This window comes from Apus apus, chromosome 3 (genome assembly GCF_020740795.1).
Source record: "Apus apus isolate bApuApu2 chromosome 3, bApuApu2.pri.cur, whole genome shotgun sequence".
NCBI lineage: Eukaryota > Metazoa > Chordata > Aves > Apodiformes > Apodidae > Apus > Apus apus.
In genome coordinates this window covers 75,687,591-75,709,643 of record NC_067284.1, presented here as the reverse complement: position 1 = coordinate 75,709,643, position 22,053 = coordinate 75,687,591, and the positions used below count along the sequence as shown (strand labels likewise).

The following is a 22,053-nucleotide window of genomic DNA, read 5'->3' as shown; positions in this document are numbered from 1 at the left end:
CTGTGAAGTAGTCATCCAATCATGGGTATGGGTGCATATAATACTAAAAACTTAGCCAATCATAATAAAATAGTTCAGGATAATAAGGACTAAATTATTAATAATCAGATTAAACTCTATACTGCTCTTCATCTTCAAGCAGATTTTAGTTGTAACCAAGTCCAACAGCAGAACAAAACAAAGAGCTGAATTGGTACAACAAGTTAAAAAAAAAAAAAAGGCCTAAAGTAACTCTTAAGCTACTTTAAAAATTAAAAAAACCATGCAGATTGCACACCTTTCTCCTTGTCCTCCCAGTTACTTGGGTTTTCTGGCTTCAGCTATAAAGCTGCAGTAGCAGTCGGCTGTTTATAATAATCAGATTTTTAAATGCAATCAAAACACAATTCATTGTTAATGTTTATCTTTCAAATAAGAAAAAAATTGAGTCACATGTTAAGGCTATCCAGTCATTACAAAGTTCTGCTGACACAGGCCATATTATGTCAAGATTACATGTAAATAAAGAGAAGACACCCTCTCAGCTAGTATCCTTTTGAAGGAAAAAAGTCTACGGGTGGTCACAGCTAGATGGACAGAACAACTCCCTCAGTCTCATCGTGCAGACAGGCAACACAGTTGCTGCGGCCAGAAATTTCCTGCCCTGTTGGCATATTGCAGTTTGACATCTGCTTGCATACTAAAAGCAGCCAGAAGCTATTTCACAGACACAGTCTGAATTTGTAAGTACTTATAGCTAGATCAAGCAGTAGATTCACAAACAAGGAGTCCCAGCTGACAGCTGTCATAGGTCACCTACTGAATTAGTTTGTGTGCCTAGTTTTTAAGCAACAAATGTATATTTAATAATAATAATAATAATAAATAACAAATGCCAAAATCTATTGGTTTGAGTTATAGTAGGAGGAGAAAAACAAAAGGGGAAAAATAAGGGGAAAAATAAGAGATTTAAAGGCAGCTGCCTTCCTCCCAATATCCTTCCCCTTCCCAATGTGTCCTGAAAGAACGGAGGATACTGTGCACCAGAGAAAATATTTTCCTCACTAAAACATCTTGGCAGCTTGGGGGTTGGGTAAGAAAAGGGAAAGAGAAGCCGACTATAGAACTATGTTTTTAACAATGAGTAAAATACAAAGAAACTACTTCCCCCAGTTACTTCTCATGCCCAGTTATATGAGGTGCATACATGTAATGAATAATTTATTAAAATTTTCCATTTGAGTTCTCAAAAAACCTGCATATTAACCTCTATATTCTTGAGACTAAAGTATTTCACCTCTATTCCCAGCCTTCACTTCCAAAGCCAACTGTACTACTGCTAAGAAAATCTTGCTATGCCATGATGCTCACTTTGGTAGCCAGAGATGAAACGTGGCAGAGCTGCAGAAACATGAGAGAATACACATAAGGTTAAATGATTTAACCAAGGCAGCAGAAAGAGCAGCTATTCCCATATCATCTTTAGGAGGGCTGCTATACGCTTGTCTGTGCATGGAAAAATCAAAGCATACTGCTTCTTGCAGAGAAAAAAAAATAATTTTATTTTTAGAATACAAAAAAACAGCCTAGAATACAAAACAGGGACACCTTATTTGGACAACAGTGTTTCTGCCAACCATTTGCCACCTGGCATCTTATGTTTAGTACATAATCAGCTCAAGGCAAGAGTTCTCAGGCAAGGATGATTGTAACTATCCACCCCTCCAGAGCAGCTCAAAGTAACCAGAGAAGTACAGATTTGTGGCAGTTCCTGCTATCCTTTTTTTTTCATCCCCATCTCTAGTGTAAAGACAGGCTTATCCTGATTGCTGCTCACTTGGACTCAGAGTTCCCAGCTGCCTGAAACACGCTGGCATATGACCAGGGCCAGCGCACTGGGCCAAGGGAACAATCCTTTCAGGCTGCCTTAGCCACTTGACAGTCTCTGCAGGACTATGCTAACCAGCAGGACTTTGGATAACTGACCTTTCACTTCCTCCTCAGCATTATCTGTGTTCACAGTATGAATGTCATGTTTGTCAGGACAAGAATCATGCCAGATGTAAAAAGAAGTCTTTTAGCTGAGTCCTGGATTTCCTACTTCACCTTCTATGGGGAATGGTTTGCGACCTTTTTTGTAGAAAGAAAAATAAGACAAGTGAACCATATTGTCTCGGTCTAACAGGCAACACCCTTGTGTCTTGCTAACCTGGGAAAGTTTTACTGGCCTTTACTGACCTATGCAGAGAGTTGGAAGGTGGTTGGGGCAAGAGGTGCAGGATATGACTCAGCAGCACCTGCGTTAGAGAAGGATGGTGGGATTTAATAAATTCCACATTTATTAAAGAGGACATCAGTTGACTGCGCAAGTCAGATTCCAGATCAACTGAGCATGTAGGAGTCAATCTGCAGTCCATCCGCCATGCTGTGCACTGCACTTCTTCCCAGCTGGCCTACCCCAAGAGTTGCTAGGGTCCCTAAGACTCTTGCTAATCCTTGTATAGTCTTACTTCAACAAATGTAAAATCCGAGGCAGAAATTGCTTGTTTCTAACAGCACATTGGGGTTATGGCCAGTAGCCACCTATCACAAGGCCAAAGCTGAAACGGAGTAAAATAATAGGAACTAGTCATTGAGGGATGAATGTTAACTTTTATTTGTAAAAGAATAAAAATATCCACAACTGTCATTTTTGGTGTTGATAGATGTAAATAACTAATCTAACCAAAAAGCATACATGAACATTACCTGAAAAGCTAAGGCGATCGATATGGGTATACAGGATTCTTTCCCCCTTGTCTATGAATTGAACTAGAGCAAAAATAAAAATCAGAGCCTGGAAAGCAAGTGTTAGTCCCAGTGTTTACATTCCTGCATAGATCAACTACAAAGAGCAGGGGACAACTTTTCTCTTTGCTGTCATACACTGCATTCATAAAATGGTTGATTAAGTGTTATTGCAACTAAAAAACATATTTTGAATTTTTCAATCAACAGTTTAATCTTAAAATACAGCTCCTATCAAAGGGCAAACTTTTGAAAATTCCCACTTGGGAAAAAAAATATCCTGGCAAAATATGGGCTTACATACTTCGGGGCAGGGTTTTCTTTCCAGCAATAGGAAGATTTAAACCAGAATGTGATGGTATTATCACACTCCTACCAATACAGCAGATAAAAATTTATCTTGTCAGTTTTCCACTGCCTTCAGAGAAAGAAGAACTTAAGTAAGTTTTCCTCAACTCTTCTTTTAAACTGCTTCAGTGTATCAGTGTTTGTTTTTTTAAAACAAGGCAATTATAAAAGGTATCTACATTTGCTAAAAGTGTTTTTAAATGATCCACCAGTATTTGAGCATATAAAACAACAAGATACATATGTAGGTCAAATGTACTGTAGGTACCACGTTTTATCCAAAAGATTATAAAACAACATGTAACTTGCTTTGCAGAGAAAGTTTAGCTGATCTTCTTGATTTTGTTTACCCAGGCAATTTCTCAGTCTTTCATTCTATTCATGCAACAGTGCTTCTCAGTGCATAAATGAATTACAGAACCAAGACACGATTGCTTTCCCTTCATTACACTTAACTTTGGTTTGTCAGCAACTTGGACTTCCACCTAAGCATACTTTTTCCTACTTAGAGCCTCCAGCACATGCCACTTCGTATAGAGCTGTCCCTAAATCTAAGCCTGATATTTTAAAAATGCACGTAAATACATGCCTGGTTTTCACATTGCATAGTTTCATAGTTTTGTTATATAACAGGACCGCAAACGACATTGTTTGTGTCTCTTAATTTAGCATATGCACGCCCAGAAGGTTTTTATGTGTGTTTTGGTCTTGACTTCTCAATTAGGCCACACTGTCACAATTGTCTATTGGTGGTTTGGTTGGTTGGTTTGGTGGTTTTTTATTAGAGCTGTGTATTCCTTTAAATTTTTTATGATCAGCCAGAAAAGCTGAACAGGCTATGTAGTAAGAACAGCTGAGTATCACCAGCAGTAATCATACAGCTAGGCATACAAGATACTACAAAACAAAGAAACACAGAAGGGGTCTTCAGTGGAGAGAAAATACTCTTGACTAAATAACTGCACTCTGCAGTAAATAAAGCCTGCATATGTTCTTCAAAGAACTTGCCTGAGGAGGGACTAGAAGGCATTCACATCTTAACCCCACACACAATTTCATGCGGGAAAATGTTATTTCATGTAGTTCTGTGGAAGCTTCATATAAGGTTTATTTAGGTGCTCAGAACTGAGGAAAGACACAGAAATATCCCAAAGCAAACTGGAACTGCTCATCAGTGAGATTTCTGCAAATGAGACAGTTTGTTGGATAAGCAAAGGAATTCCTCATTTGCACCTGAAGTTTTATCAGGTTAACTGTTCTCTTTAAAATTCACACTACCTAGTCCCAGAATAACCTGCAGGTACAGAGAGGACTCAAACAAGAACGTCCTTGCCATGGGCTATATACTACTGCACACAGACTCCAGGACTTTCTGAAAATGTTGTGCGCCAAGTTTTTCAAAAGCACTTATGTTTGGATGCAATACCATCATAAATAAAACTGAAAAGATAATACGGTCACAGATTCCTACCCTTGTTCTAAAAATCCATCCTGACCCTGCAAAAGAGACCTTCTTCTTAAGTATTCTGCTAAGTGGAAAGGAGTTTTCCTTACCTTCCCACAAGCACTGATGACAGCATTTCCCCTGCCTCTGGCATCATTATTTTAATACAGCACCAACTGCGCATGTTAAACAACGCAGGAAATTCTTCAGTGTACTGAGTCTTAAAAGGAACTTATAGAAATCTGGGCACTGCAGTATTTTTTCTCCTGAGTTTTACCTTTCTGCAAGTGCAATGTGTGTGGAGGAAATACATTAAAAAGCTAAATTTTTTACCAGAGACCAAGCACCAAGCTTTCTTACTCCATAACTGCTGATACTGACAATCCAGCAAAGAGAGGAAATAATTTGCTTAACCTGCAAAGGGTATTCTCACTAAAGACGGTACTGTAGGCACAAGCATCTCTTCTTGCCATTACGTTATCTTACTCTATATGCTTTCTAGCTGACAAAAAGAACTAGGGTAGAGTATGCACATTTGTCACACATAGGAACACTTGTTATTTCATCCCTTTAAGAGTTTATTTATTTGCTTTCTTGTTTTTTGATTACAATTTAACCAGACTAAGCAATCCTTTAGAGAGGCAACCTGTTAATTAATCTATATTGGACAGGACAAATAATGATCTTCAAGAACAATCTCAATTTATTCACCAGAAATAACTCTAAATGGTCAGAGACAAGAAGGGAGGGAAAAGGTTTTTACATGCAAAATTAGAAGACAAGTGCTCTATCATGATATTTGCTTGTTTTCTGACGGTCATGCAAAAAATAATGAATTTAGAGGAGATGTAAAGAAGCATCTTTATACTTGATTGAACCTGAAAGATTCAAATTTAATTGTGGCTAATATTTAGGAGTCTGAAGGCCTGAGGACACAGTCCAGTGGAAATGATTTCTGAGTCTGCAGTCAAATTAATTCCAATATTATTGCTTGGGAACAAAGAAGGTACATAATTGTGCCAGCTATAACCTGCTTGGAAAGTTGATTGAAATTAGACAGAGCACGGGCAGGACGAAACAGAGTACAGAAGAAACGAGGATAAATATCTTGGGCACTCCTACAGTGCTACCATTAGATATATTCAATATTCTTCTCTTCTTCCTTCCCATCTCCCCTCAATTACAAACAAAAATTCACATGCTGACCACTTCAGTAGCTCATACAGAAGCAAATGCTGAGCTCGGCAATCAATTCCACTCTAGCTACAACAAGTTCTTAGGGACAATTCTATTTGGAGAAACAGTTTCTTAGTATTGCTGTTAACATACTGCAAGATTGCCTGCTCCATCAGCACTGATAGCTAGCACCATCACCTCTGCATCCCCACCAGTGCAAACACAACAAGCTTCACAAAATGTATTGGCATTTTGGAGTTTTGCATGGTAACAAGATGCAACAGCATAATTATTTATTTATTTTGGTCCTTTGGTACAGAAAAGAAGTGCTGAGAGTTTTAAAGTTAATGGAAAGTAATCACCACTGACACAACAAGAGAATTATCTCCCATGGGACAAACAAGTTGGATGGGAATAAATATACCACTTAGCCCTCCTAGCTTCCTAACTTCTGCAGTATCTGAAATTTAATAAAAAAACCCAGCAATTCCAGCAAAGTGTGTTGATTTAACAACAGAAAATGCCTGCCTTCAAAGAGAACCACTGGAAAAGTACTTAGTTGAATTATTTCCTTCCACCAGAGAGAGCAGACTAGCAAAATACAGCTTAAAATGTATCAAATTTCTTTTACTTCCTCCTTTGGTCTATGCTATGAACTAATCTCTCCTTCAATTAACCTGAAGAGTTCCAGAACTTCTGTACCTTGAAAATGCAACTTATTGCCCTTGAAAACAATATAGGTTTTATCATCGATTTTATTTAGAGAAGATAAGGTCTTATACAGGTATCATCTGGTTGTGATAAGCCCAGCAGTGCTGCAAGCTTAAAGTAAGGACAGAGAAATCAGCTGGCACACTGGCCAGTCATTTACTGGCATCATTTCAGTCATTAGAAAGGATGGCGCCAGACCTTTCATTCATATTACCCATGTACTTGGGCACCCTGTAAATCTGGTGGCGTGATAGACTTTGACATGCCTTCAACACTTAATCACTTTTTTTCAACATCTATTGCTCAGTTGATTTTGAGAGGCCTGCAAACATTCCTGGCCAACTGGACATTTACCATTACTGCTTTAGTTTCAAGGACAACATACGTTAATGAAGAAGCATTTTTCAAAAACTGAGTGTTTTTGAAGTCAGCTTTAAGATGTCCTAGTCACTTATTGCAATTTATTGTGCATTCCCTTCCCATTCTCCGACATAGAAATGCTGTCATAACCTATAGCAGTAAATGCAAGGCAAATATCTTTTTTTTTTTTTACTACATCTCATCAGTGCAGTCAACAACAAAAGCACATCAATAAAAACAAAAGGAGAAGAACTTCAAGGAACAGCTAGGTGCTTGAAATTCCTTTCTGGATGTCTTGCTGTCATTCTGCAAAGTAATGGTGATCCTTGGTTACTACAATTTCTACAGTTCTGGTCATCTGCTTTCAAGAAATAGGAAGGCAGACAAGGGCTAGAATGAGGAGACTATTATGGGTCAGCCAAAGCAAATTGTACTGCAAAAATAATGGCTGAGAGAGACAAGCATTGCTTTCTTTTGTACTATATTAGAAAATACAACAAAAGACCACAAACAAAAGCCATTTAAACCAAAACCCCGTGTTGGCAGAACAGAAAAAAAACCCAAGTGCGAGTGAAATAAAACTGTAAATTAAAACAGGTTCTTGACCTATGCATTAGTTTTTAATCAAAGCATTCAGCACGCTAGTGTAGGAGAGCCTCCCTGTCTAAAGCAACATCCAGCTTACCAGTGAATGGGTTGGTTCAATATATTTCTACAATGTGGTGTTACAGGTAAGATTTTTAAACCAAAATCCTTATTACAATTATAACACATCAAGGAGGAGATTATTGCCTTACAGTAAAACTGTTTTAGTAAGAGAGGAGTTCTTCAGATTGAAGTTATGAGGAATAGTTAACTATTCCATGATTTTCTGTGGCACCAGTCAAAGGATTTCTTCCTTAATGACTGATGCAATATAGAGTAGGCAAGAGATAAACGCTAAAAAGTAGAAGTTACTTGGAAAGAAACAACTGTACCAATAAATAGAACACCAGAACTTTCAAGGCATCAGCTTGATTTATATTTTTTCCTGGTAGGCTTCTAACAAGAGTTTAAAAAGGTCTTTCAACAAGGCTCAAACACTATAAAATACATGTTATTTCCTTTACTGAATACACTCGTGTTTCTAGAAAGTGGACATGTTGCCCTACTGGTTTTGTGAAGCCCCAACTCAGGGCCACATTTAACAGAAGTACAAGTCAAGATAAGTGGTTTTGTAATGACAATTTGCACTTCTGACTTGCACAAAGTGCCCTTCTACAGAAGGTTTACAGATGGCTGTTACATCTACAGAAATAACACAAAAGGTATCCTGTTCAGATTAAGCAAATTTTGCATTAAAATATTCCAGCTGATAATGGAGAAAGAGCCATAACCAAGGATTGCAGCAGACACACTACGCAACTGGGGTCATGGAGCGAAAAAGGGTAGGTCTTCTGTTTCGTAAAAAGCAAAACAAGAGTTACATTTAACTTTGCAGCTTTTCAACATAAACCTCTATTCTACAAAATAGTATTTTTAAAATAGGCAGTTTGAGAAATTTTCAAAGACACAAAAGCATTTATTTTTTTTTAAAGACCTCACATTGTCTACATAGGTGTTTGTGGAAATCTGTTGTACTCTGCCCAGCTGGGATTTGGATAATGCGTATTGATTTCACAGTCTGCAACAAGTTCTGAATTTTGCCTTTTTTGTCATCCTCATGGAAACTCGCCATTGTTTTCCCAAACTACCTCTACTGAAAGGAATGCCCAAGTCTGAGGCTTCAGTTTTCACCCAGTCAGATCAAGAATAAGGTCAAAAAGGATGTGCAGTCCAAATAAGGTTGGATCTACACACTTGCCCCTTCTTTCTTACCAAGGCAAATTGAGTCAAAGCCAGCATTGCTCATGTGACTTCACAGAAAAGCTGTGAGCAGTGATGTCTTCGGAAATATTTCTTGCTATTTCTGCACTTTAAGTGTGTGATAAACTGTCCTGTGGCTTTATAGGCAGTTTTTGTTCTTAGAAATTAAATCAAGCATGCAATCAAGCCCCTTAGAGAAAGCGTAGAAGAACTTAAAGCCACTGTTTGATTAGAAATCAAGCAGTTATAAGCTGCTACGTGAAGAATTTTGCGGGGTTTTGGCAAACTGAACCATTACAGTTGTACGATTAAGTTTTCCTGCACTACCAATCCTTGCTCTCTTGCTGCTAATCTTGTCTTTGCCATAACAACTAGCTAACAGCAAGCTTTATTAGTAACCTCTCAGCCTGGGTACGTGAAAGAGAAGGCTAAGGTAAACTACTGCAAGAGAGAATTAATTAATTCTGCAATAAAACCCCAAGTTTTGGAATAGTTTTTATTTTAGGATGAAACATGAACTCAAATGAGACTTAGGTGGTAAGAGCCCATAAAAAAAAAAATTAGCAAATGAAGCTCTACTTCTATTCTGCAGGACAAATAGGTGTTACTGTTTCCTCTGGAAAAAAAGTTCTAATTTCTATGGGTATTAACCTCTTGGAGGTATGTCAATATTTTTACAGCATGTTCTGTTTAAGACTTGCTTGGGTATGATGTATAGCATGGACAGTTCTTTTTCCTATAAGTCATAATTCATAGGACAAACAATGTGAGGGATATTAATGGAAAGAGATCAACAAGGTTATTTCCTTTTTGTGGCTTTCTGCACAGTTAAATAATAAGTGAAACTCATAATTCAGCAAATTAGTTAACTGGAACTATGTTGTCATTGCAGAATTTAACATTGAAGCTTACCTATTTGTGATACTTGCAGATGCCAAGCTTGAATGAAGTAATGCTGCTTAACTTTATTTCTCCTTTCCACTTCTGTGCAATGGATGTAAACGCAAACAGTTTTGAAAAGGCAGCTGAGTTCTTTGACAAATCACTACTACAGAATTTAACAGCTGATATGAATTTTTTTCCCTATTAATTTTAGGACTAGATTCCAGTTTAATCAACTAGTTAATAAAATATTTTTATGAAAAGCATATTCAGCGCTTTACCAGCATTCCTGTGCTCTTGTGATTAATGCAATTATAGGACTGTTTCCTTTTCACTTTCCCAAGTTCCACATAGACATGTTTTGAAGACAAATTAACTAAAGGTTACTGCTGCATGAGAACTGCAGCTGTTCTGCAGATGCCGAGTGCCCCAACTTTTCTTTGGCCTCAGACTACTCTCATTCAGAAATAAAATCTATCAGGCAAGTTCATAGTTTCATTAATACAGCTTAATTTTCAGAACTTCTGTGCCAATATGCTTATAACACACTTTCCTTGGTTGGAAGAAAAGAAAGAATTTAAACAACTTTTACGTTGCATTAGCTGAAAATAAGAAGTCAAAATAATCTATAATAGCAGATTAGGCTTCCTTCCTATCTGAATACATACATGGTGACTAACATAGCCAACTCCCCTTTAAAAGGGCTCTGGAAAATGCTGTTGTCCCCATTTTAAAGATAAGAAAGTGGAAGCAGAAGAGTAAAGAGTTTAATCAAGCCCTCACACCAGTTGGTGACCTATGTTAGAGAGGGTTAGGACCAGACTGTTTATATGAGACTATTGCAACAGAGTTGATACCTATTGCATAAGCAGATGCTAACCCATGCAGTCAGTTTCCAAAATAATATATTTCAGTTTAGCTGCAATTGATTTAAGTAGATTTAAATTAAACCAAAACAACCCTAGTGTCAATAAAAATAGATTGCTGAGATTAATTTACTAGATGGGATGAGGCTGGACCATATCTTTGAAGTGTTGCAATTTTTTTTTTCCCCCTTTTTCAAACAAGGTCCAGCAACCCAGCAGTCTAGTTCATCTTTGCAGCTTTTTGCCCAACCATCAAATGGCACAAACTGGAATATTTGGACAGAAAAGCCTTGATACTACACAGGAGAAGCAAAAAAGCTGAGTTTAAAATGCAGCTTTCCCCATCACCCCATGCTTTCAGTGTGTAAGTACGGTTCATTAGAACCATTCAAAACACAGGTGATCCAAGCTTGACAGTTTTCCTTACAGAAACCTTAATAAGCTTTTCCACTCAGTAAATTAATTGAAGCATAAAATAACATTGCATTGAGAAACATATATGCTGTCTCCCATTTAGAGCCATGCATAAAAACATGCTTCAGATTAAGAAATTTTTAGGATGTTCTAACAACATTACTTTCTGTAAAGTGTTTAGAGTTTGTTTCTTAGTAGCTACAACCAAAATGCTGCAGAGTTTTGGTTTAACAAGCATTTTTGTATTTCATCTCCAAATTTCAGTGCAAAATTAAAGGTCTTACTTCTCTGAAGACAAGCTAGAAGCTGCTGCCAAGTCTAATAGTGGCATCGTGCATCTTGTTTCCTGTTTAACAACTTTAGGGAGAAAAAAGTAAAAAGAACAAAAAAAAAAAGCAGGTCCTGGTAACACAATTGTTACTTGTCTGACAGTTCAGTGACCTTATACATGCTAGAATAAAAATCTAATTTTTTCCAACAGCATCAAATTAATGAAACAAAACTAAAAGTGATCAGACTTGGGTGGAGCAGAGTACTAAGTGCAACTGCATTTTTAATCAGGTAGACTTTTGAACCATGGAAGAAGAGAAAGAGTCATATTGTTGGCTATTAACTATTTGGTGTAGAGCCTCTACTAACTCACCTTTATGGTAAAACAAAGTTTCCGGGGCAAACCAAAAACTTATCATAACTTCAACCATGTTAGTTTCTCTCTCCCTGTATTGGTCCATCAGACAGCAGGAAGAGGACACAAGGCAAGGCAGGCTTCCAATGTCAACATGGGCAGGATCACTTGTATGAATAGCAAGGCCATGGGTTTAGGTTAAGAGGAGTAACAAGGGGGAAAAACCTACCACAGAAACACTATTTGCTTTGAGATTTCTGTTACTATGTAGTTTTATGTGGTGCTTAACCTCAAAAAAAATTGTTTCATGCTACCACAATTCTGTTGGACACTAGATTAGCTCAAGATTGATCTTTGAGGAAGTTCAGGGAAGGAGAAGGAGGCTGCTCTTGACAAATATTTTCAAGTATAGATATATAGATATATCCAGCACAGTTATGGCAGGATAGAAAGATGTGTGATCAGTAGCTAAGATGAGCATGCTGGGAAACAGTCTGATCTAGACATTTTAAGACCTGTAATAGCATAACTTGCCTAGTCTATCATGTTTCTTCTCCTGAATGAGTGAATTAGTCTGGTAGTAGCATCAGTTTGCTGGTAAAAGCTGCCTATGCATTTGAGTATTTCTTAAACGCAGTTGTGTCTGTGTACACACAAACCCCATTTTTGTAGGAATAACATTAAATACCACACACACAACATGTATATTGGAACACAATCTTCCATATTTTATTATGCTCAGCACTATATTACTAAGTACACAAAAGGGGCTTTCTTTCCACAAGAGCTTCCAATCAATAACTGACAAAAAGCAGGGAAGATTCTGCTTCAATAATTCCTCACTAATATTTCAGTCCCATATCACATTTAGTTCCTGAGCAAAAAAACTATGGTAAACAAGTCATTGTACATATTCTGAGGAAAAGTGTTTTGAATAAGTAAAAAGGCAAGTTTAGTCAACTGAAAAGTCTTTTAACTTTAATACTAGCAAACTGTGCGCACTTCCAGATTCATCAAGTTTCCCATATATTTGCCAGCCACTTCTAAACATCTGAGACAAGTTGAAGGCAAGGAGTAATGTACAGCATTGGCAAGTGGCAGCTAATTAACAGACTCTGTACCCTGGCACTCCTCAAGTGTCCCATCCCTGAGGATGCATGAACACCAAACCACTGTTATCTTCTTGCTTCTGGATTAAAGGGAAGATGTTCAGCTGGCAGAAACACTGTAGTTGCTGCCTTCTGTTTGTTACACTCTTTTCCTTCCTAGTCCGGATTTCCTGCAACTGACGTATCTAACCGTTCAGGAGGCATCTACTACCTTCTTAGCAGTTGAGATGGAGGAAGCACTTGCACATTGCTAAGTATAGAACCCTCAAGCTTAAAAGCTGCTCGACATACAGGATACTCAGAAAGCTATCAAAACCATAGAGAAGCTGCAGTTGCCCCCAAGAAGTGAGACTGTTTTCTTAAGAAAGATAAACAGAATTCAGCTGAAAGCACCTAGTCAATACCTAGTGTGAAACTACATTATTGCAGTATTTCTCCACTAGGAAACAACAACAACAAACAGCCACCTGTGGTTACATCTGTCCAAATAACCAGCTGTCTAACTTTAGCAGAACTGAGCAAGCATTCTTAAATCACATGCAAATAAAGCCAAGGCAATCTCAGAGTGTGAACTATATTTTACTTCTCTTAAATGTAAGCCAGAAACATCTATGCTCATTTCATTAATCAAGTTGACAGCTTCAGGACCTTGCAAAGACTACATAGCAACTTAACAAAAAAGCAGTTATCCTAGAGTCACAATCCAGCAAAGATACTACCTTAAAAATCTAATACTACTGTAATAAATCACGTAGAGACACAATGAAGTTAGCTGCTGGTTTTGCTGCTACAACAGAATCAACTTCAGAGTTTTTCATTCTTCTTCTCCCTTCTCTTGCCTTCCACCCCAAAAACTGTAAAAAAGTCAGCACCATGCAAGTATTATTTTAAAAGGGAAAACTGACAGTGACATAGGTGAAAAGCTTTCAAAGTGCACTGATTTTCTAAGCATAAACTCCAGCACCCTTCAAAAACCCTTATGCCAACAAGTGCCGATTACAGAACTGCCCTCTGTCAATCTGCAGCCACATAACACACCACTTACACAGGCCTGAAGGTTGAAATTCTAACTTAACTGGCAAGCTATAATAGTTGAACTATTTAACTTCAGTTGAACATACTTGCATTACAGTCTGTTAAGCTGGTTAGCAGCAACTGTTAACAGCTGAGCATGTAGTAGGATGAGTGGTTCAGCCAGACTGCTGCAAGAGAAGCCACAGGAGAAGTCAGCACCACCAGTGAGTTTGATTAGACCCCTTCTCTTTGTACAGCTGCTTGGCTCCAAATGCCACCTCATTTTTTTCTGGTGCCTGGAGGAGACTCATCAGCCTCACTTCCCTCATAGGCCAGAACATACTTACAGCTGATGTGTCTCTAGCAAGTGACCACACATGATTCTTGAGCAACTTTCCTCCAAAGCTTTTTTACTCCTTTGGAGTGGGTTGGGAGTAGAAAAAAGCAGCAGCAATATGAGCACTTGGAGATCAGACATAGAAGTTATTCCTGATTAACTTGGTGTTCTGGCAAAGCCACAAAAAATACTGTATCATTTCTGACAAAGCTTTCCACCTCAGAATCTTCACAACCCTTTGCAGAATTTTTTTCATGGTCCATTAGCTATCACTCATTAGCTGCCATTATCTGATAATCTTATGACCTACTTTGAGGTCCAAATTAACATTAAATAACAGGCATCTTTGTTGTTAAGAAGGATCAGAGTTCAGAGACCTGTGATAGATTCAGCTGGAACTTTTTATTTTTGCACCTATTGCAACCTCAAAAAGACACAGGTCTGGGTTTTGTTTCTCAGCAGTTAGAACCCACTTACATAATATTTGTAAGATGGCAGTACTGAACAAAGTCAGTTTAGTATTTGCCAGTTTGTTCAGTGATGATACATGTCTGCTTCTTCATTAAGGCCAAATACAGTCCTAGAGATGGGCTGATCTGTAGCAATTGACCCCACAATGGGAGTTAAAAAACTAGCTCCATCACAAGAAACACTACAGATACACATATTGGTAGAAAAGGAACTTGATTTCAGATTTAATAGAGGCCGATACACAACCTATTCTTAGTTTCTTATTCTTTTGTCATCACTCCTTTCTTTCTTTTAAGAAAACAGCATCCGAGGTTAAAGTTAAAACATTCCAGAAGCCACTTTGCACCTACTAGTGTCTTTCATTCAGAGTTCACACTACATAATGCAAAAAATTACAACTTCCTTACTGATTTAACTGCAAATAGAGCTGCTAGGGCAAGGCAAGCCTAGAAGGGATCTCTCCTGCCTACAATTAAAATTTTGATAAGTACTTGATTAACATGGTACTATTTAAGACCTCTAATATAAAGACATGATAAAATAAGATGGATGGACACAGAAACCAAACTGCCAGTTTGAAGTTCCTAGCTAAAAAACTGGGTGTTTTAAAGAAAAGATCTGGTAACACTAGAACCAGCAGTGCTGTTGAGGACCCTGAATCAGAACGATGACAGGAAATAACAGAAGACAAAGTTATACATTCAAGCCATCCCTTCAATAAATAGAGCTAGTAAAAGTGCAGAGTGTATATTGCATGCCATGTTCTAGGGGTTCAATCTGCCTTTAAGTGTGGCTCAACAGAGTGTTAGTCTCTAGCCCTATAAAGAGCTTCAGGTGTGACCACAGTGGCATTGTAATTCAGATGAAGAGTGCAGCTCTTCCAGTTGTCCCCTGTAACCATAGAGGGGTTTTTTCACACTACAGAGGAGACTCAGAGCTTATCAGGTAAACTGATTTTGGATAAACAAAACTTGGACACAGTTAAACAAAGAAGTTTAACTACTTACATGCATTTAATCCATAGGATCATACAAGAGTCAGCACAAAATAAAATCCTTACTAATACAAGCACTGTGATCACCAGGTCTATAGCACCAAAGCACAAAAGCATTCTCACTTGCTCCCCTGCTAATTCAGACCATTGACTGCCACTTTTAGTCCAGCTTGTTTCTGATTGTATGTGACTATGTTGACATGTACTTGCAGTACCAGCATGAAATGCGATGATTATCCTGAAGATCAACAACATTCAGAGAAAAGCCAAACAATTAATTTTGTTCAATTAGTATTAATAGTAAAAACAACTATTTGTTTTTAAAAAGGAAATCTGTACCAAGTTATCATTACACTGTATCTTCACTGGCTACATGAGGTATCTCACAATAACCATACGTAGAATACGAACCAAAGCAGTGGTTCCAAGATCTTTCAGGACAACCAGCTGTTGACAACCTGCAAATCTGCTTGCATGCCATGGTCTCTAGAGCAGAGCTTGCCAGAAAACACACCTAGTAGCAGAAGGTAACATGTCAGGTAATATGAACCTTCTGTCCTAAAGTAACAGAAGGACAACATACTACAAGCACTCAAGGATTTAAGTCCATAGCAGGAAAAAGGAAAAGCCCACAGCATGAAAATTGTACCTTTGGATCGATTGCTATTGCTCCATCAGCAGAGCAAGTTGCAGTGTATGCATTATCAGCTTTGTTTAACTATGTTCCAAGACAGTTTAAACAATGTAATGGTTAAACAGGGAAGAAAAAAACCCAAACAAAACAACACACAACAAGACAAGCATGCCTGCTTGCATATATTTTGCATGTGGAAACTCACAGGGACAAGCTGTGGAGTAACACAGTACTGCCTATCGTCAGTTTTCCTCTCCTAGTGCTGCAGTGGCCATATCCACAACTCACAGTCCGAGATTCCATAGAACACTCTGACAGTGGCCCTAGATTTTAATCTCAGTTCATCCCTGTTGAACTTAAGGGGTGCATAACTAAAGATACACATTTGAAAAATCTAGCAATATTTCTCAGGCATAAGCCTTGATTTGCACTGCTCACTTTTTATATGACAGGTATTAAATGCAGTTGCTAACTTTGCAGTTGAAGATTTACCATTGACAGCCACTTGTCCTGTCTGATAGCTGCTCAGCTTTATTTTGTTCAGCCCAAAGTGAAGGTCCTGGTCTTGAAAGGGGAGAGCTCATCTGGTATTCTAACTAAGGAATTCAGTCTCCAATTTGCCTTCCTTACCTTTGATACCTTAGAGGGAATGGATCAGGAAATTAAAAGAGAACTGACCAACCAACCAAACCCTAGTAGTCTAGAACCCCATTTATGCACCTCCTGAAGAACAAAGGGGAAGGGAAAGATAATGCAATACATGCCTTGATTAACTTTACATTGGAAAACAAATCACTATAAAGCATAAGCAAAAGCCATAACCACTATATTGAACGCTGAACTAATAAAATGTATTTAAAACCTAGTTCAAGCTTTTCAGAAAACTATAGCTTGCAAGCCATCTCAGAAGTATGGCACATAGATTTAAACCTAAAGTTACCAACTTGGAAGTAATCATGGTGGGAAGCACTGCTCAGAATCAGATATTTTTGAAGGTTCGTAAAAAAGCTGACAAACTAGAAGCAAACTTTAGCCTTCTCAAATGCAAACCAAAATCTTGTAAATGCACCTGTCAGTATTTGTGAGTGGAAAAGACATCCTGACTTTAAAAAGAGGGGAGAAATTATGATTAAGCCACTTAATTGTTATTTCCCTTAGCATAATCTTCCTGTGTGTCATGTATAACCATGATAATAAAAGCTTTCCTTAAGTCTTCCAAACGTTTGTTCACAGCACTGCACTTTATGTCTGAACATTTAGGTTTCTAAAGTCATCTCTCAGGCCTGTTTGGAGTCCTGTGTGCTTTTCAAATAAAGACGTCAATTATTTGTTTTCATGCTCATTATATTTGTCTGCTTTTCCTAAATGAAGTCAGCAGTTTCTCTTTTCATTTTATTGCTCTGTTTTGAAAGTAACCTTTTTCACTCATCTTCACATCCCTACATTTCTTTTCATATTCAGTAAATATGATGTGGCCCAGTGTTGCAAACCTTTGTTCCTGTGAATAGTGACATGAGGGTCAAGAGGGACCCTCCTTGCATGAGCAGCTTCTTTTTCATTAAGCTGATGTTTCACAATCTGGATGGAGCAATAAAGAGTAAAATAAGCAACTGGAGAAGAGGGAAATTACTGAGATGCCTTATATTTGCTTCTGTCTCCAAAACTCATTACTACTACTGAGTACATGAAGGTATCATTATTGTGGCTCTCAGCCTTTGTCCCAGGACTTTTGGACACAGCAGCAAGTGGCAAGGACAAGCCATAGACTTATTGACAGACAGAGGCGCTACACTACCTTTCAGGTTCTACAATGCCAGTAAATATGGCACAGCTGTATCACTATTAAAAATACATTCACAGATATTCCACAGTGTTATGAGATATTTCTATTCCAAAGTAATTATACACAGTGAGGAGAGATTACACAGTTTCTCGTGTCAATACATGGTTGCGGTTGAGTGCCTTTGGAGGCCTACATAAAATGTCATTTGAAGCATCTCAGCCACATTCTCATTCGAGTAGTTGGCTTCACCCAGAAGAAAATAGGCAGGCAGCAATTAGCCAATACATTGTCCAGAGTGAATCACCTTTACTATCACGGTGTGCATAGCACTACTCTGAGAAGTTTAAGTACTTTCTTTACCTCTTACAGCTATGATAAGTAATATGGTTAATTACAATAGTCAGAAGTAAATGGATTCTTCACATAAGATAATTCCAAAAGCTGTTTTTAAACAAGTTCAGTTTTAGGCTTTTCTTGGGATTAGGGAAAAAGGTTTGCTTTCTTCCTATTCAGCTTCTGAGTTTTCTGAAAGTGTGTTAAACATGTGTTAATAAACATTTATTGCAGTATATTTCTACTGTACTGTGTTGTGAAATCTTTACTACAGAATGTAAACTTTAGACTGTATTTGACCTAATAGAGCCCACTTAATAACCACTTAAACTGCTGGTACAGAGATACCAGCCTGTAGGTGAATTGAGAATCAGCCCTGATAACCTGCTTGTCTCTTGAAGTGGTTAAGATGTAACTTTGCAGCCATTCCACACAGTTTCCATTGCACTTAGAGCTAACACTAGGCTCAGATGAACACAAGAGCTAACCCAGGTAGGGAACAAGGGCAGCAGAGAGATCAGTCACTGAATATGTTAGTCCTTGTTACCTTTCAGGCTGCTTCTGGAAACAAAATTGGTATTGTTAGTTCAACTTGAACATTTATTGGCAACCCGGCACTTTACTAACAACCATTTAAAGTTCTCTGGTTGGTGATATTTGTTGAAGAACTCTATCTAGTGTGCTTTAAATGGCGATATTAAAAAGAGTATCAGTGAAGCGAAGCTCAGTGTGGCTCTGTAGTCACATGAGTGTCAGCGGGTACTGCAAGCAGAGCAAGAGAAAAGCCTCATAACATGAAGACTGAAAGCAGTTTTAAAAAAAAAAAAGTGAGACAAGAGCGGAGAAATTAGTCAAATCACACAAAATCCCAAGAGTAAGTTCAGGGAGTCCATGGAAGAGGTTCAGAGGAACAAAACAGAGGTAGAGATTAGGGGGAGGAGGGGAGAATGGGAAAATGGATGCTTTCAAACCAACAACATTCTGGATGTATCATAAGATAATTAATTTGGAGGTTTAATATGAAAACAGGCTGATCAGCATTTGCTGAAAGAGAACAGATGTTTGTAAAGATTCAGCAGAATCCAGCAGAAGCAGCACGGACAGTGGTTGAGAAAGGGCAGCTACAAAGACTCTTTCTGATAAACTTTACAGCTTACTCAGGATGAAATCCTGATGTCCTTACATGATTCCCCCCCACCCCAGTTAGCCTCAGCTAGGCTACATTTCACCCTGCCATCCTCTGTAAGAAACGCCACTCCCCTTCTTCCCATCACTTCTTGCATAGAAGTTGAATAAGAACAGGAGCATAACTACAAGTCGGGAAGAAAGCAGGCACTGAAGTTTCAAGTCAGCAGCAGTAAGAGTGAAATAAGAGCAAGGCAAGACTTATATTTTAGCTAACCTGCGCTGAAGATGACAATAAAATATCTGAGGGATAATCAGACTAGCAAGACAGGACATGGAAAATAAGGTATGATTGGAAGTAGTACAGAGGCAAAACTGAAATCCCATGCATATGAGAATATCACCAGGAGCTATCAAGCACTGAAGATGAAAGGCCCTCCACGTTGTGCTATAGAGAGATATTAAAACAAGGAACTGCCCAGTAACTTTTTAGTTGTCATTTTGTATTTTAAGAAAAATCTTTCTGCCACTTCAGGACTGTGTTAAGAATCACGGGAAGAAAAACCCCACAGATTATTATTCCTGCACACTAACATGAATTCAACCCAAACTGAGCCACAAACTAGATGCTGAGTTTTGTTTTCGGCAAGTTAAGCATGCCAAGCTTAATGAACATCCCAGTCCAAACAGGGTCGGTTTGTTGGGTTTTTTTGAGGATGTTAAAACACATTTGAGATATAACCTTGAGTAAGATTTCAGTAAGATGCCAGAACAGGAAAAGCATACTTAAAAAGCATAGCATGTATTTTGTTTTCCAACATCCCTTTGCAGTTGCAAATTCCATCCACCCATTCCACTGGATATCATACAAGCACATTTAATAGAGTACTAAGATAGCAACAACAAGGCCACCACCACTGGAAAGCTCCACTATCTGAAGCGGACAGAAAACAGCCACGGACTGAAGAAAAGAGAACAGAAACCACAAACTTTTAGGATCAAGAGTCATACCATCTTCTAAGCTCACACAGTATTGATTACACCAACAGAACTAATGAGTCATTTTCCCAGCCTTCTGCATTTTATCAGGCTTCTATTGAGCTTTAGAATAAAATTCAAAAGAACCCAAAACTCAATGGCCAGTAGACCTAATATTTTTCAAATAAAGTCTCAACTTACTCATTCTCATTACTGCGGCCCCACATACCTGGACAGCCTGCTTTCATGGCTCACCACTGCTTGTTGCTAAGTTTTAATGGATAAACCATCCATAAAAAGGCACTAACCAAGTTTACACTGCTCTATGATTTAATACATGCTATTGATTAATAATTGGTTTTGAAGAGGCATTTTGCCAGGTTAGAGAGATAAAACGATTATCAACTCCTTATGGCTTGGAAAGAAGTCATCCTCCTAAAGGAAAAGTAACAGCGCTAGAGTTGCCAGCATCCCTCTGTGTGAACCAGTGGGCCCCTTTCCTCAGTTACCCCAAATGACCTCTGGGACCCGCACTCAGACCCCCAGATACGTTTTCCCCACAACTATAGGAGTCAGTACAGAGAAAGAGGAAAAATAAAAATAATAAAATAAAAACAATAAAACCACAAAAGCAAAACAAACAAACAAACAAACAACCCCAAACAAACACGGAGGGGAAGGAAATCAGACCAAACAGAAGAGGATCAAGACTCTTGGCTGCATCTTTTCCTCATAACACAACATCCATTGAGGCAGAAGAAACCACCCTAGGCGCCAAAACAAGGCTGTATTCATGGCCACGGCGTTTAACAGCAGACGGGCTTGCAGGAGCGAGCACTAAGCGAACTCCTCCAGCCCCCAAAACCTGCCAGATAAAACCGAAATCAACCCCGAGCTCCTTTATCACTTGGGGGAGGGTGGGGGGGAGGAAAGGGAGGGGAAGGGGGGCAAGAGAGCGAAACGCCGACCCATTTAACCACTCCATCATTAAGTGGTTAGGAATGATTAAGAGTTTTCCCCGCGCTCCCGCTCGAAGGACAGTCTCCAGGCGCTGAGCTTTGTGAGGACACAGCTTCAGCGAGGTTTTCGCGGGGCAGGCGCCCGCATTTCCAGCCCGGCAGCACCTCTCCCTCCCTCCCTCCCGTCCTCCCTCCCGCCCGAAGGCGCCGTATTTTCCGCTCCGGGGCGCCCGGCAGCACCTGCCGCTGCCGCCGCCCGGCACCCCCCGGCCCCGGCTCCCGCCTCAGCCCCAGCCCGCTCTACCTGCAGGATCTTGTCCAGACCCTCTTGGCCCAGGCAAGGGAACTGCTTAAGCAGCTCCGTCTTCTGCCGCTTGTAGTCCTCGGTAGCCGAGCGCCAGTGCGGCTCCTCCAGCACCTCGAAGATCGCCGCCCCGATAGACAGGTAGAAGATGATGGCCGAGGTGAGCAAAGGGCCCCTGTCCACCATGGTGCCGGCGGGAGGGAGGGAGGGCTGGCGGGCGGGCGGGAAGAGGCGGGCGGGCCGGAGCGGCTGCCCCGTGGTACGGCCGTAGGTGCCCGAAGCCGCCCTGTCCTTCCCCTGACACCTCTGCCTTCCCCGCCGTGCCTCCTCTCCCGGCCTCTGCCGCGTTCCCTTAGAGTCTTCCACACTCCCCTCCCACTCTCTCCTCCTCCCTCCTTTCCTCCCTCCTCCGTTCTGCTCCCCCCAGCTGCCTCCTTCCCCCGGTTTTCTCCCCTCCCTCCTCAGCAACGATTTGAATTTGGTGCCCTCCCGCTTCCTCCCCCCACCCGCCCGCGCATGCGGAGCTGCCGCCGGGGGAAAGGCCGGCGGGGCGCCCCCGGGGTGTCCGCAGCCGC

At 39.6% G+C, this 22,053-nt stretch overlaps 1 protein-coding gene across 1 annotated transcript in view; it reads right to left on the bottom strand.

The window, feature by feature from the left end:
- The window catches only part of KCNK5 (potassium two pore domain channel subfamily K member 5), a 36,338-nt gene extending 14,496 nt beyond the window's left edge, over positions 1–21,842 (bottom strand). Inside the window, exon 1 of the mRNA XM_051613331.1 lies at positions 21,479–21,842. Coding sequence (XP_051469291.1) covers positions 21,479–21,664 — 186 coding nt within the window. The 5' untranslated portion in view covers positions 21,665–21,842. The remainder of the gene's footprint in view (positions 1–21,478) is intronic.
- Positions 21,843–22,053: the final 211 nt, after the last annotated feature.